This window comes from Melospiza georgiana, chromosome 1, assembly GCF_028018845.1.
Source record: "Melospiza georgiana isolate bMelGeo1 chromosome 1, bMelGeo1.pri, whole genome shotgun sequence".
Classification (NCBI taxonomy): Eukaryota; Metazoa; Chordata; class Aves; order Passeriformes; family Passerellidae; genus Melospiza; species Melospiza georgiana.
The window spans coordinates 18,109,055-18,125,771 of NC_080430.1; the positions used below are offsets into that span (position 1 = coordinate 18,109,055).

Consider the following 16,717-nt stretch of genomic DNA (forward strand, 5'->3'; position numbering starts at 1 on the left):
GTTACATAACTCCACTTCTCCCACACAAACTGTAATTAAAACTTTAAACATGGAGATGTGCCTTTGTCACAGTCTTTGATAATGAGCCATAAATTGGCTGTCCCAGCCTGTGGGTTTGTGGGCACTGGCCTCTCATCCCACATCCTCCAGGTCATGGCCCAGACTTTTCAGCCTTTATTCTGCTCTCCTCCTTTCACTTCCTTTGAGTTTCTCTACCCAGCTGGCTCCCAGATCTGGAAGAGCAAAACTACCACTGCCACTATCACTGTGCAGTGCAGGCAGGGCACAGCAAAGAGCAGGGAGTGCTCACAGGAGTCAGGCACACCGTGACATGCAGTAAGATTCCATTGTTGTACCATACAGTAGGGAAATTTGATTCCTGGCAACTCATGCAACTAATAGCCCTGATCCCAGACTAGAATCAAGCCTGTTCTTTAAATACTTCATAAGTATTGCATGTTTATGCAAAATTAGAAAAGGATAACAGAAAAAATCCAGGGCAAAAAATCAGGATGTAGACTTCCTTCTGGATTTTTCATTACATCCTGTTTGTATGTGTTAATAGACCAGAGTACCTAAGATGACATGAAACTACTAGAAAAAATAGTCTTGCTCCCCACAATAGGGGATATGGACTTTTCCCCAACTTACCCATTTGTGAGACCAATGATGTGGGTTTGAGTAAAGCATCCTCAAAGTCCTTCAGAATTTAAGTGTCAAAAAAGCTATTTCCCTTTGGCATTTTTATTAGCACCTTTGCTCTGAAATATCTGTAATAGTCTCCAAATAGCTTGTGCCACAGCCACTGATTATTATGATGCCTTTTCCGGCTACATTAAAAATCTTCACGTTGCACTCAAGTTTCTTCTGAACCCTCATATTCTTAACAGGCTTTTCAGATGGGAGGCACATGGATACTTAGTCATGGATGCAGCAGCACAGTCTGGATCTCACTGATCTTGCACACAGACATAAAAACACACCACGTTTTCACATCTACTCCTGAAGCAGACACAATTTTGTGGCAACATCACTGACCTGGGAGCTCCTGTCAACTTGTTACTGCAACTCCTGTTTTTTCCAAGGCATGCAGTTGTGGCCTGTCCAATATGTTGTTGCTCTTCATGTGACTTTTTATTCAGCAAAGCATTATGACCATTAAATGATTGCTATCATGTCTCTGCTGTCATACTTCACTGATCTGAACTAAGATGATTTTACACAGCAAGGATTTTAAATGTATTTCCAGGATTTTGATGAAAATACAGAGAGATACTGGGCCTGTTGCTGCTCCCTATGAGGCCTGTCTATAAACACCTGCATCAAGGTCAGAGGTCAGTGATTTCAAAAGCAGACAGGTCTCAATTATGCTGCAATAGGGTTTTTTTGGTACACTCTGAGGTGCCAGATTTTTATAAGAATCTTGTATAATGTTTGATCAAATGCCTTACCAAAATGTTTACAGGTATACAACTCAGCTGAAGCAGTCAAACCTGTTACTTGATCAAAGTGTTGTTGCCTTTGTTCCATTACATTGTGCTCACTGGAATAGCTGTTTATGTCTGTCCTTTAGTTCTTCAATGATTGAATTCCATATCCCATTTTCCATCATTCTGCCTATGACTGACATCAAACTAATGAGCCTATAGCTCTCAGATCAGGCAATCTGCCCCTTCTAAAACATGGTATTCTGTTAGCCTCTAAAATATAGCTGGTATTTGGTATTGGTTTGAAATGAGTATTGCTAGCTCCCAAAGCTAGCATTTAACACCCATTCCCTGCTGAATGCCATTCCCATGCCTATTTCTCCTCCTCAGCTTCCCTCAGCCCCCTTTCCATACCTTAACCTCCCCTTCACTGCCCCCACTTGCAAGGCAGAGGTTGCTCCTGGAGACAGAGATGCTGTGCCAGCCCCTGTGTCCCCAGCCCCGCTGCCTCGCTGGTCACCAGCACATGGGGGGACAAGGGTGACCTGCTGCTCTCACTCCTGCAAACCAGCACTGGTGGGAGGGAGCTGAGGGAAGGAACAGAGTGCACCCCTCAGACCTAACAGCTACAGCCCAGTGCCCACATCTCCTGTGCTCTGAATGCCCCTGGGCAGCACCAACCCTCCTGCTGGCAGGTGGACAGCAGGGATCATCTCATGTTGTGACAGTGCTCTAAACTACCAGAAGTTATAGCCAGGTAGGCTGGTCCACATCTCCCTTCCTCAGGTGGGCATGGCAGAGGGCAGAGGGTGCCCCTGGGAAGCTGAAGCTGATGGTAGCAGGAATAGTTGGCATTTACTGCAGCATTTTCATCACTGAAGTGAACTGTCCTACGCAATGCCAAGTGAAGGACCAGCAGGAGAGCACCCTTCCATGCCACTGGCACAGTGATGTACCACCTACCCCCCAGGGAATGGGCAATGTCTCAGTGTTCAAACACTGGGAAACTCTGGAGCATAGCACAGCCCACCAGGAGCAGACTCAGTTATTCTCTGTTCCCACCAAGGACAGCACACATGACTGCTCTCAGCACCTGACCAGTCTGGTACTAGTGAACAACACTAGGCCAGGGACAGCCACAGAAATGCACACCAATGTTTTACTTGTCCCATTTGCATGTGGAGGCTTCTCCAGTGGCAGCTACTGCATTCTTGACCACTGTCTCAGCTCCAGACCTCTTGGACAAAATTAGGTAGTACTTCCAAAAAGTGACCACTCAGTGCAACAAAGTGGTACCAGGTGAGGCTAGCAGACCTACTTTCCTTCATGTTCTGAGCTGGAAATTGCACTGAGGCCCTAGAAGTGATATTGGGCACAGGTGTCCTCATGTGCAACCCAAAAGGAATGCATACCTGTAATTCTGCCATTATTTTATCCCCTTCCTCTTCCTCTTCATCTTTTGCAGCTGGTGCTACAGCATGCCCTGTGCTCCGAGACAGTGCCTGGTCCTCTTTAGGGGCTTTGGATTGTGCTGTTTGCCCAGCATCCTCACTGCACTCCTACAAGGGGATGAGAAAGCACAGACAGATAACACAGCTGAGCCCTCCTGATGCAAAGTAAACACCAAAATTCAGCACTACTGCAACTCCTCTCTTGCAAGGCCCCTCCTCCTGCTACTTCATCAGTTCAAAAGCAACCAATATTGCTGATGTGATTATATGTTCACAGATTAAAAAGCTTCCTAAATTGGACTTCCCACCACTTCCTTCCCCAGAACAGATGGGGAAAACAAGCCCAAAGAAACTAATTTGCAACATTTCTGTAAAAACACTCTCAAATCTGACCCAATCTTCTCCATCTGTTTAAGGCATGCTTTGTTTTTTTATTTTTAATCTTCTTACCACTCTAAATGAAAGCAGCCTGTGACTTGCCTGCTGCATTGCTAGGAGATAAGAGCAGAAAGACTCCTGTAAACAGAACTGATCAAATCTTACTTGCTCATTTGGCCTAACAGAAGTGCATCCTGGTGAGCAGTTTCAGTAGCTCTCCAGGACACAGCTCTGCCTCAACTTATTTTGTGGTTTATAGGCCCAAGCCTGTGTCTTGTCTCTTTCCCCACCTCTCCTCAGGAGTCTGGCTGCCTAGAGTGTGAATCAGCAAACCTTGAGGGCAGCAGCCTCTTTCCTGGCTGTGTAGATGACATCTCCTGATCTGGTTGTGGTCAGTCCTGAGCCTGGCAGGTAACTGCGCCGTGGAGGGGGAGGAGGTGGAGACTTGCTCAGCTTCTCATTATCCTGCTCTCCATCAGCAGCTTCTTCTGCAGGTAAACAGAGCAGCACAAAGTAAGCATAGGGCAAGGAGAGGAAAACAGTATTTGCATACCTGCCTCAACTGGAAAGGAAAAAAATGTCTGAAAAAAGGTTCTGTTGCTGAATGCATGAACAGAATCACACTTGGTATTCAATGTAACTTGGAATGAAAGTAAACAGTGCTGTCCTTGCACAGAGAAACGAGATCACTTCCCCCAGAATTTTTCAGCAAAACTCCTCTCCTTTAGGCCACTCTATGTGGGTGTAGCCATTGCTGTACAAGTGGGAGAGCAGAGCACAGTGTGCAGGAGCAGGTAAGGCACAGGCTCTGGGTGTCTCTTACAGACAGGGCCCCCCAGCCTCCTTTGAGAGCAAGGCCACTGACATGGAGACAATGAGACCTGGAGGCTTCTCGTTGCTCTCAGCAATTCTGAAGCAACCAGCACACCTTTCTGCTCTGCCTGGGAGGTGCTGCAGGCAAGGTGCAAGGAGCTGAAGAGTTCTGTCCATCTCATAGTTGGACACAGCCTAGCTAAGTTCACACAAATGCTGAGCGAAAATGCAAGCAGTACTCTGGAGACGCCACCCTTGCATTTCAGTGAGTCCTCTCATCTCTGAGCAGGGCAGGGGATCACCAGAGGCAACTGCACTTGCTCCTCTTCTTAGGGAGCATTTGTTTTCACTTAACTTGCCATAACTCCAGGAATGCAGAGTTTTGCCTTTGAATTACCATATAAGAGCCCTACACATGTTTTTCTAAGCCAAGAAGATTCAAATACCAAATGCAAAGGCCAAGCAGAGCCAGCCCTTGCTTTCTGAGGAGAGTCTTCCTAGAAAAGAGCAGTTTCAAACTGGCATTGCCCCTGAGGATGCTGCCCCACCAGCTGTCCCTGGACAGCATTATTTCCAGAAGCAGCACGACCCAGCTCATGACCTGTCCCTGTGTGTTTCTGCTAAAAGAGTAAGCATCATAAATATGGCAACAGCCTCTGTTTTCACACTGCTGTTTACAGTGTTTGTTTCCAAGAGCAAAAGAATGACCTTTCTGCAGCTACTCAGCATTCCATAAACAGCTGGAATAAATATAATCCAGAAAGACAAAACATCCTGATTTTGGGATTACCCAGCTGTTTAGGGCTAAGTGTTCCCTCTGGGGAAATTACTGCATAACTGCCCACTCCTGGGCCTCTGTCAGGCTCCTCCAACACTCCAGCTAGCCCTGGGGACTGGATGGAGCCCTTGTCTGACCCAGTCTCATCTTTGTTTCCTTCTTAGCTCAAATGTTCTTTGAAGCTGCTTAAGCTTAAAGAAATGCTCAGTTGTATTATCTCCCTCCCTGGTTATCTGGCACTCACTTGCCAGATTGCAAGAGAAGTGAATTTCCAGATGCACTTTACATTAGACCACTTCTTTGGTCAACACACACCACTCAGTTTTTAATTACATCAAATGTACTTCTGCTGTAAAATCAGAGTAATTCTCTAAGATGGTCTTTAGCAGACTATGATGTAGGGCTTCTGCAAATCCCTACTCCTTCTAATGGGCACAACCCATTACCCTCAAACTGGTAGTGACCCTGATTGCAAGAATTGCAAGTTTTTCCTCACACTTAATATGTGCAAGGTTGGATGAGAGACACAGAAGGCACAAAGAAAACATGATTCTACCATTCACATCTCTGAGACACTCATCCATTTCCATCCTCAAAATGGGAGATAAAAACACAGGCAAGAAATACTGCCACTGAGTGTGGCAGGTGCACTGGTTATTGAAGGCTAATCCCTCTCACATCCTTTAGCTGGAGTCACTAAGGAGAGGCTGTCATGGGTTTGCTCATGTCAGTGCAGTGACACTAGGCTGCACATAAAACTTCAAAGATGGATTTCTATTCTATTTACTAAGCAATTCTATTTCCCCAATATAAATGGGAAGGGAAAAAAAAAACCTAAGAGGAAAAAATGTAGGGAAGATATTATTCTGGTTTTTTTTTCCCTCCGGCAAATTTAAAGAGAAAGGAGTGAACAAATTTAACTCACTAAGCCTGAGACTGCCCATGAACAAAACCTTCACATTATGGAACCTTCTTTGGTGCCAAAGGGCTCAGCACTTCTGTGAACAAAATGGGACTTGTTTGTCACCAGGTGTTTCACTAAACTGCAGAATTTTTCAACAGGCACAGAGAGATGGGAACTAATTGCTCTCACAAGACTTCTACTTGTACCAAAACAAATCCAAAAGGTTTCAAAGTAATAATGCCTGCCTTGAGGCAGACTCTGCAGTCAGATAAACTCTCTTTAATGGAAGTTACTGATCACTCACCACTTGCAAAAATCAGGGCATTCTCACATATGAAGGCACAAAGAGAGATGAAGGAGACCAATTTCTAATGTACATGCTAGGAAAAAAATAACATTTTTCATGGAACAGTCTTGATACCATGTCTTAGACAAGACATTAAAGAAATGTTTACAGTCATGTGGAAAACTGTGTAAAGTGTGTGATTTTACTTTGCTTTGTGCTTTGCAGAGACAAAAAAAGAGTTTCTTCACTGGGAGAGGTTCTGTGTGGAGAATGGATGAGACAACAGAATCTGGCAACATGATCTTTCTGGGTTCTGCAGTTGAGCCAATGAGCTCTGCTCATTTATGGCCAAATTTTTTTACGTATTGTATTGGTACATAGGTGGTCTGTCTTTTCTTATGCTGCTCACTTTTCAAGTCTGCAGCAGACTGGAACTGAACTTTTCATCCTGTCATAGAAGAGCTGAATGGTATGTGAGATATTTAATCAGATATTAAGGGAAAGTTGTGCTGTTCCTGTATTTATGTTACTATTGCAGGACTCATTATGCACAACAGAAGGCAAATGTCTCAATCTCATAAAACTTGTTCTCAAATCTGCTGGCTGCACACTGTGCAAAATTGTTACTCTAGAAGTGGATTAGTTAACTATGCAACTTAAAAACTTCTCAGTTACTGTGCTCTGCACTTTTTAAGATGTCACAGCTCACTGCACCCATATGGTACTTATTTTCACTGACTTCTTCTATTTATGCCACACATTATACAAGCTAATAGTGTTGATAGCCAGTAATCTCACTGAAGGGTGCCAGAATTCTAAAATTATTTTATGAGGTTCAACAGAATTTATTTTAAACATGTATGTTGCAAAACATCCAAGACAAAACTTGGCAGTGTCAAAGGTACACCCAGAACAAAATGCTGGATCTGAAAACATTCCTTCCAAATTCTATATGAATTTGTCTGCACAGCCCCTAGGGCATTGTTTTTCAGCTTTTTACCACGTGTGCATGCCAACACCTTGAGTGCAGCAGGCAGCTCTGACCTCCAGAGCTCCAGAAGGACAAAGTGGGGTTAAACGAGGGTAATTAATCTAGCCTCTAGGGGAGGGAGCAGCTGGCCTGGATGGAGGGACCAGAAAGGCTGGAAGTTCACAGTTTGAAGTCTGTGGGGCAGGAGAGCTGCCCACTCCCACTCCAGGAGAGCTCCAGGACATGATAAAGGTTTATCCACTGCCTCCATGATTTTATGAAGGAAATGAAGAGCTGTTGTTTGCCAAATTGAAGGATATTAGAGCTTTGGGGAACTCAGTGAAGCTGGTGGGAGACCAGTTAAAAAGATGAACGAAAGCTCCTTCACAAGATGGGAGCTTGCTGCCACAGCAAGAGGAAGCAAATTGTATAAGTGTAGAGGAATTGCTGGATAAAAGTTCCAAAATGGATATGAAGAGGAGGAGATTTGGACATTCCCTTTGAAATCCCATGGGGGTGCTGGAATACTCCTAGCAGACTGCAGAAGGCAGGTGGGTTCTGTGGTCCCCACACACAGCATTGGCAATTGCCTGTCAGAGACTGAGCTGGATGGACTTGCATATGCAGCTGGGTAACAATTTTACAGCTGATGTGTGTTTGGCTAATGGGATAAATCCAAGGTTTGGCTGAGGCATCTTCTTTGCTCCTTGGATTTTGAATAAATTCAGACATGGATTTGTATGTTAAATGGCGAAAGAAATAGGACTGGAAGGACATCTCACCATCTTGCTACCTCTAAGTAGCTCTACCTATGTAATTCTAGTTAAGTGCTAGTCTAAACCATTCTGTCCAGTAATGGGGACCTTCCATCCTCCTCACTGCCTCATGCAGCTTCAGTGCTTCACTTGCCTTATCTTTATGATATTTTTCTAATGCCTAACCTGGATCTTCCTTGCAATTGCCAGTTTTTACCACTGTTCTATCCATACACAGCAAGTTATTCTTGCTTTTTAAAGCACATTTTTGTGTATTCAGAGATTGTTTTGTCCTTCCTCAAGATTACAGCAATCTATAAACTGAAAACATTCTAGAAGGTAGGAAAAATAACCTCCCCTTTCCAGATATGCAATTCTTTAGCCCCATTTACTCTAGCAAACCTTACCTGACACTTCTAGCTTTTCTGCTGCATCTCCTTTAGGCAGGGCTGCTGGCTGGGGAGGCATCTCCAGGTTAGGAATGGACTTCATTATATTGGCCTGGGCCTCTTCCAAGAGCTTTTCAAATTCCTTTCCATTATAGTGATCAAGGTTTTGTCTTTTCTCTTCCCACTTCTTTTCAGCTTTCTAGACAAAATCAGTAAAGCATCTATTTATTTTCCTGATTTCCATTGTGATCACTTACTTAAAAATAAATTCCATGTGTAAACATTACAGGTCAGTATGGATAGATTCTTTCAATTCTAGTCAGCAACTAAAGGAAATACATGAACAGTAATTGCACACTGTTCTGACTTGTACTGTGCTAGAATTGACACAAACACATGGCAGACTGACAGTGGGCACTGCTCACTAAAGGAACAAAGGCCAAATTTAAATCTGGGTCTCTGCCTTACTACATCACACTCATGATTAAAGTGCCTGTCTGTAATAAGCCACAGCAGTTCACCTCTGGGTTTTCCCACTGGAAACCACTGGAGCTTCACACTCTTTCACTTTTACTTCTCCATAGTAAGGGATATGGAGATTTAAAGAGTGAATGAAATCCACGTATGCAAGTGTTGCCAGAGAATTATATGCTATTGATCAAAAATAAGGTATTTTAAAATTGATAAAATAGAATTCTGATTTTTTTTTCAATAAAGATATTTTTAAAAACACAGTTACCTAATTTTGGTTACATGTATTTTTTCTGTTGCATTTAAAATCATATAATTGGGTAGTAAGGGACATTTACAGGACACCTAGTCCAACCCTTCTGCAATGAGCAGGGACAAAATCAGAGGGTATCTTCAGAAGTACAGTGCAATTAGGGGTTAAGCACATAAATCCCCAGAATGCATTTGAAAAGTCCCACCTGCAGCCTCAAGAGTGAGACTGGGAGCTCAGACCCAGAGAGAGGACAGCTGGTTGAGTGGAATACACCGTACCTCAATTGATACAGCCCGATTTCTGCTACTTGCACTGTGAATTTCCTCAATGAAAAGGCTTTGCATGGTGCTGCCATTGACAGAGACCTGTGCTGCTGGTGTGGCTGCTGTGGGCTGGGCTCCTGCCGTGGGCTCTGGCGGGGCTGGGCTGGCTGAGGGGTGGCCAGATGTGGGCACAGCTTCACTGTGAGAGCCTGCAGAGGGAGAGCCCTGGGCGTGGGGCACCAGGGCTGCCGAGTGCTGGGACTGGTGCATGACAACAGGAGAGCTCTGCACGTGGTGGACGGTCATGGATGAGAAGGGGATGACTTCTGACTTGACTGACGACACCTGGGACTCGGATGGGACTGCTGGGAGGGTTTGCTGTGCGTGTCCCTGCATGGGCTTGTGCTCCTCTTGGTTTTTCAGAATGTCAGCTGCAGTGGGCTTTTCCATGGCAGAGTATTGCACGGCTTGGGATGGATCCACACCCCTCAGCAGTCCTTCTGTAACGTGTCTGCCCAGCCAAATGGAACACAACAGCACAGGGTGAGCACACAGGCCAGTCAGGAGCAATATGCAACAATCAACTCTTGCAAAGAAAAAGCACCAAAATCTAAACAATCAAAATAGTGGCTTTTTATTTCCCTGATGCCCTCAGCTGTATGATTTTATAGCTTTCTCTCAGAGCCAGGAGCTCAGAATTTTAAAGAGGCTACTCTAACTCAGATGGTTTTGCCTTCTAAGGTGCTTACAAACCTTCAGTGATGTACTGGTAGTTTATCACCAAACCAGGAGTTACAGTGGGATGATTTTAGAGTGAGAATGAAAATCAGTTGATTAAACTGTATACAATGTATCTAGCTAAATAAGATGTTCCTGCACTAGAAGCACAGTAAAGTGAAGCTACATATAATGAGAGGCAGCAGTCTGGCACATTGTCAAAACAGAGCTTCAAATGAAGGTTCTGCATCACATAAAGGTCTTTCCTGTCAAGAGTGTGGGGTAGGATGAGCTGAGGACATAAAGAAGCAACTATTTCTGGCAGCTAGCTGTGAAATGTCTGAGCTTCTGAGTGTTACAAGCCATCAAATGCCATGAGTTTTCCCATTATTGAAACAGACTTTATGAGGCTTAATATGCAATTTTGCTGCAAAAAATTTGGTAAAACTTTGGTATGCATAGCTTATTGTTCTATTTTTCTTTGCAAGACAGGAAATGAATGTAATAATTTTTAAGAAAAGAAACTAATATGAAAGGATATAGACATTTGTCTGCAAGGAAAAATAAGAAATGGCTCTTAGGAAACCTGTTACATAAACCATTTTATCCATCTGCCAGTATTGCCAAATCCATTTTACATATGCTCCAGGATATATAGAAACACTGGCAACACTACATTCCTTACAATAACGGTAGTGACAACAGGCTCATGATTTACATTTTCCTGTAATTGAACTAAAACTGAGACCACCACCACTTGCAGTTTTGAGCAGGAATCAAACCCAATGTCCATTGAGTTAAATCAGCAATTATTTGCTGTTCAGATATTCTGACAAACATGGCTAAACACTGGCACTTAGTGGACATTAATCTTTATCTACTATTTCTGCTTTCTCTAATGCATCTTCCTTGCAAAAAAGAGAAAAAGAATTTGAAGCCTATTCTTTCAGAAATTTTGGAATAACTTTACCCACTTACACTAATTTCCTATTTTATTTCTTACTGTTACCTTTTAAGAATGAACCTTTCAGTGTCAGAGAATGTTTCTGTTAGTTTAAATTGCTGTAAACACCTAAAGTTAATTAGCTCAGGTATGAGACTGTTGCCACTGTAAGTTCTCTCATCCAGGCACTTCCCAGATCTGGAAATGCTGACCTGAGAGGCATCTAGTCTCAATTGTGAGATCTCAGTGACTGAGGCTGTTTGACTCACTGCATAGAGCACAGCAAAGGCTAATTTGATTTCCCTTGAGAAGGCTTTAAGATTAATCTATAAATACTGCAAGCAAGCTGAATTTCTCACATTTGCCATGGGTGTGGGGGAGACCACAAACCCAAAAGCTGTTTCAGCCCTGCTTGAGGAAAATCTTTAAGAGGAGAGGAGAGGAGAGGAGAGGAGAGGAGAGGAGAGGAAAAGGAAAAGGAAAAGGAAAAGGAAAAGGAAAAGGAAAAGGAAAAGGAAAAGGAAAAGGAAAAGGAAAAGGAAAAGGAAAAGGAAAAGGAAAAGGAAAAGGAAAAGGAAAAGGAAAAGGAAAAGGAAAAGGAAAAGGAAAAGGAAAAGGAAAAGGAAAAGAAAAGAAAAGAAAAGAAAAGAAAAGAAAAGAAAAGAAAAGAAAAGAAAAGAAAAGAAAAGAAAAGAAAAGAAAAGAAAAGAAAAGAAAAAGTCACCTCCTGAGCACGGTGAGGACATCGGTCATGCTGCGCACTCGTTTGAGCAGGCTGTCCAGCTTGTGGGGCTCCTCCTTCAGGAACCTCACAGCTTCCACCTCAATCCGCAGGATCGCTCGCATTTTGTTCTGCAATGTGGGGAACTCTCCTGCAAGGAAAACAATTGTGAGGCTGAGGAGGAAATTATGAGAGCCCTGGGCAGTAAAAGACGATTGGGTGAATGTCAATTACTTGAATGTCTATCTCTCTCCAGGGGCCATGCAGCATGCTCCCTAATCCCAGCTTTAAATCTTTTTGAAAGTTAATGCCTCCAGATCAAAGGCAAAACTGTTCTGTGTGGTTAAAGGAAAAGAAACACAAGTAAAAAGGAAAAGTACATACCTTTCAGGGTAGCAACAGCTTCTCCCACTTGACGCAAAAGAAAGGCTCCATCTTCAACATCCTTCAGTGTAACTGCCTTGCTGGAAGCAGCAGAGTCTTTCTTCAGGTCTTCAACAAATGTCTCCAGCTCACTGGCAGAAGAAATAACATGGACAGACAATTTAGGCAGGACTTTCATATTGCAAGCAAATATATGTAAACTAATGGAGTAAACTAAACCAGAAACTTCAACTGTGGCCCCTTACATCTGACACCACAGGCTAAACAAATGACAGGACACCATGAGGGGAGGTGAGAATGCTGGACACTCACAGCACAGGAACAGGCTTGCAGCTACCCCGAGTCATTGATTCCTGTGACAGGCTGCAATGTGCAGAGATCTTGACCTCAGGGCAGCTGTGCTACAAAGGGCAGGTGGGCTGGTGAAACACAGGAACAGCCAGCAGCCCTCAGGGGACACAAGTGCTCCAAGGGGATAGACACTGTGCCACTACATCCAGTACTGGTTTGCACCTTGTGTTTTCTCTTTGTTGATGACACACAGAGGAATGTCCAACAGTTAAGAAACAACCCAAAACCTGGCACCAAAAGCCTCTTGATACAACCTTGTTTATCTGCCAGGTACTTGTTTATCTGACAGGACACAGGATGCTGTTTTTATGAACAGCCAGACTGAAACAGCAAGTGTGCATTGTGTGCAGCTCTTGCTCAGCACTTGGATTTAAGAGCGAATCACTTCAGATGTTTTTTCCAACCACTGCCATTCTGTGCTCACTCCAGCTCCATCTGGTGCTCCCTTCTCACCTTTCCCAACATTTTTTCCAATCTTCTTATACTTCACATAAAAATTTGCAATACTTGAGACACATAAACTCTGTTTTTGCTTGGGAAGGAACCACTTCTCCCCATTTGAACTCGAGACAACACTGCTTTAGCTGGAGTTTTCCACAGCTACATAAAATTTTGCCAAAAAAACCCAACCCTGAGATGCTTTATGGGCAGCTACACAAATACCCATGCGAACACCTGAAAAAGATCATCTCTTGAATATCTAGGAGAAATTCACTTCTATTAAGATACCAAATTTACTCACAGGAATATTCTAGGAAGCATTTTAATTTGTGCAGATTAATGCACAAATCAATCTATCTTAATGCAGACAGAAAAAAATTGCAATGGAAACTCTGAACTGACAAATCAGCCACTCATTTTAACCTAATCTTGGGCATAACTTTTCTCATCCATCAGGGATCAGTTTTGCAATTGCTGTAAAAGAATCAAGGTACAAGAGGATTGCCAGGAAAGGGGTGGGAGAAGCCTGCTCTCTGCACCATCTGCAAGTCTTGCATTTCCAAATATTTCCCTTGCACTGCCATGCAAAGCCAGGCATTTCCCAGGCCCATCTCAATGGGGAAGAAAAGTAGGTGGCCAGTAATGGGATAAAAATAAAGAAAATTCCTTACAGCACTACTGTACATGTAGGTCTGTTTAAATCAGAAGCACAGTCCTAAGAACAGTCCATGGCAACACAACAAATAGTATTTCTCATACTCAGAGGAACAGAAGCAGGAGCAGCATCTGAACATTAAGCATGCACAGCAAAGAGTTCATTTCAATCCAAAACTAAGAACTTTAGAAACTAAAAAATTACTTTGAATCGAGAATCATAAGCTGTGTCTGAACAGAGATCGCAAACAAGGGGAGGTAAATGATCCTGTTCCCACTTTCAGACCACTTTTCCCAATGCCTCTCCTTCAGAAAGCTGTGGGAGTCCCAGTTCCTCCCAACACAAGCAGGTTTGCAGGAAACAATTCACTGGACCACACGATGGCAGCAAGGGACCACTTCTAAGGGTGTTTTTTCAGTGGCAGACGCTGCTAAAATGCAGGTATCTGCTGTCTCTGTCTTTGCAATAAGGGGCACAGACACACTCTAGCAGAACTGGAGGAAGAATGTGGCCTGCTGTCACTGTCACTAAGGCAAAGGCTCCTACCCTGCAGGACAGTGCTCTGCAGTCATGCATTCTCCCTAGCCCTGGTGCCCTGGTATTGGCACTGAGGCTGGACAGTGCTGCTTTGGGAATCATGGGGAATCCCTCCTCCCTTTTGTAGATCAGCACTGGAAAAGCAGCTTCTCAAATATTTACATCTACCAGGCAATAAAACAGATAAAGAAAGATGCTTAAATTTGTTCATGTGTAGAAAGAAGAGAAAGGAAAACAAAGAACAATATTACAATGTTTGAAGGACTTTGAGGTAGCTGACAGTGGCCCACTTTCCCCTTTGTTCTTTGAGCAGAAATGGAAGGGTCATCAAAAATCCCCTTGATTCCATATACTGTCAAACAAGACAAGTGATCCTAAAATTACCCAGGACCACATTGCACTGCTTCATTTTGCTAACTGCAAGGGAAAATAAACTTCATCCCTTAGGACCCAAAGACTGAAACAGATTTGGTGGTCTCTAGAATTTCTCTTCTCTCACTGGAGGAAAGAATGCTTTACAGATTGGCCTGAGCAAACTAGCCAGACATGCACATTGATGCAGTTTCAGAAGGCTGATATAAGATAAACAATTTTTCTGCATCTATATTCTACACTGAGGCAACTCTTGTGCTGAGATCTTTCTTCAGGCAAAAAGAACCCTCAGAGGATCTGCCTCAGACTGCAGTATCAGTAGAACAGGCTACAAAACATCTGACAAATGAGTGGTAACAAATCACCCAGACCAGATTGCATTTGCCCAGGAGTTCTATAGCAACTTGAGGTTGAAACAGCTGAACTATTAACAATAAGCATCTAACTTCTTGAATAAAATTGCTTTGGAACCAGATTAGTGGAAAGTGTAACAAATTATACAAATAAATTTTTTTTAATGGTATGGAGATATTCTGGGAACTGTATTCTAGTGACACTGGCACTTAGACACGTGTGATGGATAGGTATCAAAATACAGAATAAACAATAAAGAATCAATGAACAATGGATAAATTTGCTGTGTTAGGTAGGAATTAACATGGCTTGTGTAAAATGAAGGTAAGTCTCACAAATCCACAAACAACAGAAGTTTGGGGACAAAGTATACTGCAAAAGACTTTCAGCAAGGTGTTTGAGGAAAAGCTTTCAAGAATGCAAAGCTGCCATGGGACAAGAGGAAATTATTTCACAGGTAAAGCACTGAAGTAAAGATAAGGGATCAATGAACAGCTAACTCAATGAATGTACTTTGCTGGTGGGTTCCGCAGGGACCACTGCTAGCATTGGTGCTTTTCAACATACTATAAATAATTTAGGAAAAAAAAGGATTAATAATATAACAAAAAAAAAATCTCAAAAGGCTACTATATTATTCAGGGAAATGCAAATGAAAGGTGGCTGCACAGGACTGCAGATGGGCCATGTGGTACTAACTGACCAGAAAACATCAAAGATGAAATTACCTCCTAATACCTGTAAAATGAAGAGGAGAAATAAAACCAAAATCAACCCCACCTAAAACCAATACCTTCCCAAAACCCTAAGGTTTTATATACAGTGATGACCTTAGAACTGACGGTCATCCACTGTGAGTGAGATGTCGGATATTTAATGCAAAGCTCCTGTGGCACATGAGGACAGGGAGATCACACCATGCATGAGGTCACGGTGTGCCTCCATCAGACAAAGCTGCTGCAGGGCTCTCCTGTCTCCCATCCCCATCCACAGCTGTGCACCAGAGCTAGAAAGGGCAAAGAGAAAGACAAGAGGATGATGAAATGTAGAGAAAGGTTTCTAGAAGAAGGTTAACTAAGCAGACTGAGACTTCCCGGGCTGGAAAAGGCATGAGGGGAGTAAAAGAGAATGGAAAGGGAGTGTCTATAACATAATGACTAGCATGGCAAGGGTGAATATTCTGCTGTCCATTATTTAAGAGAGATGAACAATTCAAAAGCAAACAAAAGAGATTCTTCTGATACACTTTCCCAAATATCTGCTACTAGTAGTTCTCCCAGATTGCCAAGCGAAGTTTTGCTTTCATGGAGCATGGTTATTATTATTTTAAAAAATCTGATACTTTTCCTAACAAAGTATAAATTGTAAGCTACTATGGATTGTATCCAATTGAACAGATTGGATGTGGCTACAATTTAAATACTGTGCTTATAAGTCCCTTTATTAAAGTGGTTAAAAGGTACAATATTGAGTGGCCACACATCTACCATGCTTGTTATGACATATATACTTCATTACTCAATGTATCATAACATCATCATTTGTCCTTGATCTGGTAAATCTTAAATCTAGTATCTACAAGTGCTACATATAACACCTCTAATGCTGAGTCAAAAGACTAGATTGAAAAAAACCTAATTAAATAAATTAGGTAATAAATAAACCTAATTTAAAAAATTAAATACACATTTAATTCAGTGTATTTTACTGTCACAAGTGTACATAAACACTGTGTTTAACAGATTTCATTAGATACCTTCTGAACTGTAATCCTGCTACAGTTGTGACACACATGGGCACACTTTTGTAGGCACCATTATGAATCTGTTGAGCAAGCTTTCTGCTCAACAGAATGCTTGCTTTGAAACCAACATTTCTGTTGTTTGCCCCATGAAACTGCCAATATGTTTATTTCCTTATTTCACAGAATCACAGAATGGGTAAGGTTGGAAGGCACCACAATGGGTCATGGGGTCCAACCTCCCTGCTCAAGCAATAATCTTCAGTTGCAGAAGGAAGGACTTTTTAAGCTAAGATTTACCACCTAAGAGTGGTAAATACACTTTTGTGAGTATTCAGTAATCCTTAGGCTCCAGCGTCTCAC

At 42.7% G+C, this 16,717-nt stretch overlaps 1 protein-coding gene across 6 annotated transcripts in view; it reads right to left on the bottom strand.

Moving 5' to 3' along the window:
• The window catches only part of KIAA1217 (KIAA1217 ortholog), a 335,362-nt gene that overhangs the window by 8,115 nt on the left and 310,530 nt on the right, over positions 1-16,717 (bottom strand). For all 6 annotated transcript variants that reach the window (XM_058024673.1, XM_058024657.1, XM_058024665.1 and 3 more), the window contains 6 exons: positions 11,904-12,034; positions 11,523-11,670; positions 9,154-9,649; positions 8,170-8,350; positions 3,590-3,744; positions 2,840-2,986 (listed from right to left, as the gene is read on the bottom strand). In XM_058024673.1, coding sequence (XP_057880656.1) covers positions 2,840-2,986; positions 3,590-3,744; positions 8,170-8,350; positions 9,154-9,649; positions 11,523-11,670; positions 11,904-12,034 — 1,258 coding nt within the window. The remainder of the gene's footprint in view (positions 1-2,839; positions 2,987-3,589; positions 3,745-8,169; positions 8,351-9,153; positions 9,650-11,522; positions 11,671-11,903; positions 12,035-16,717) is intronic.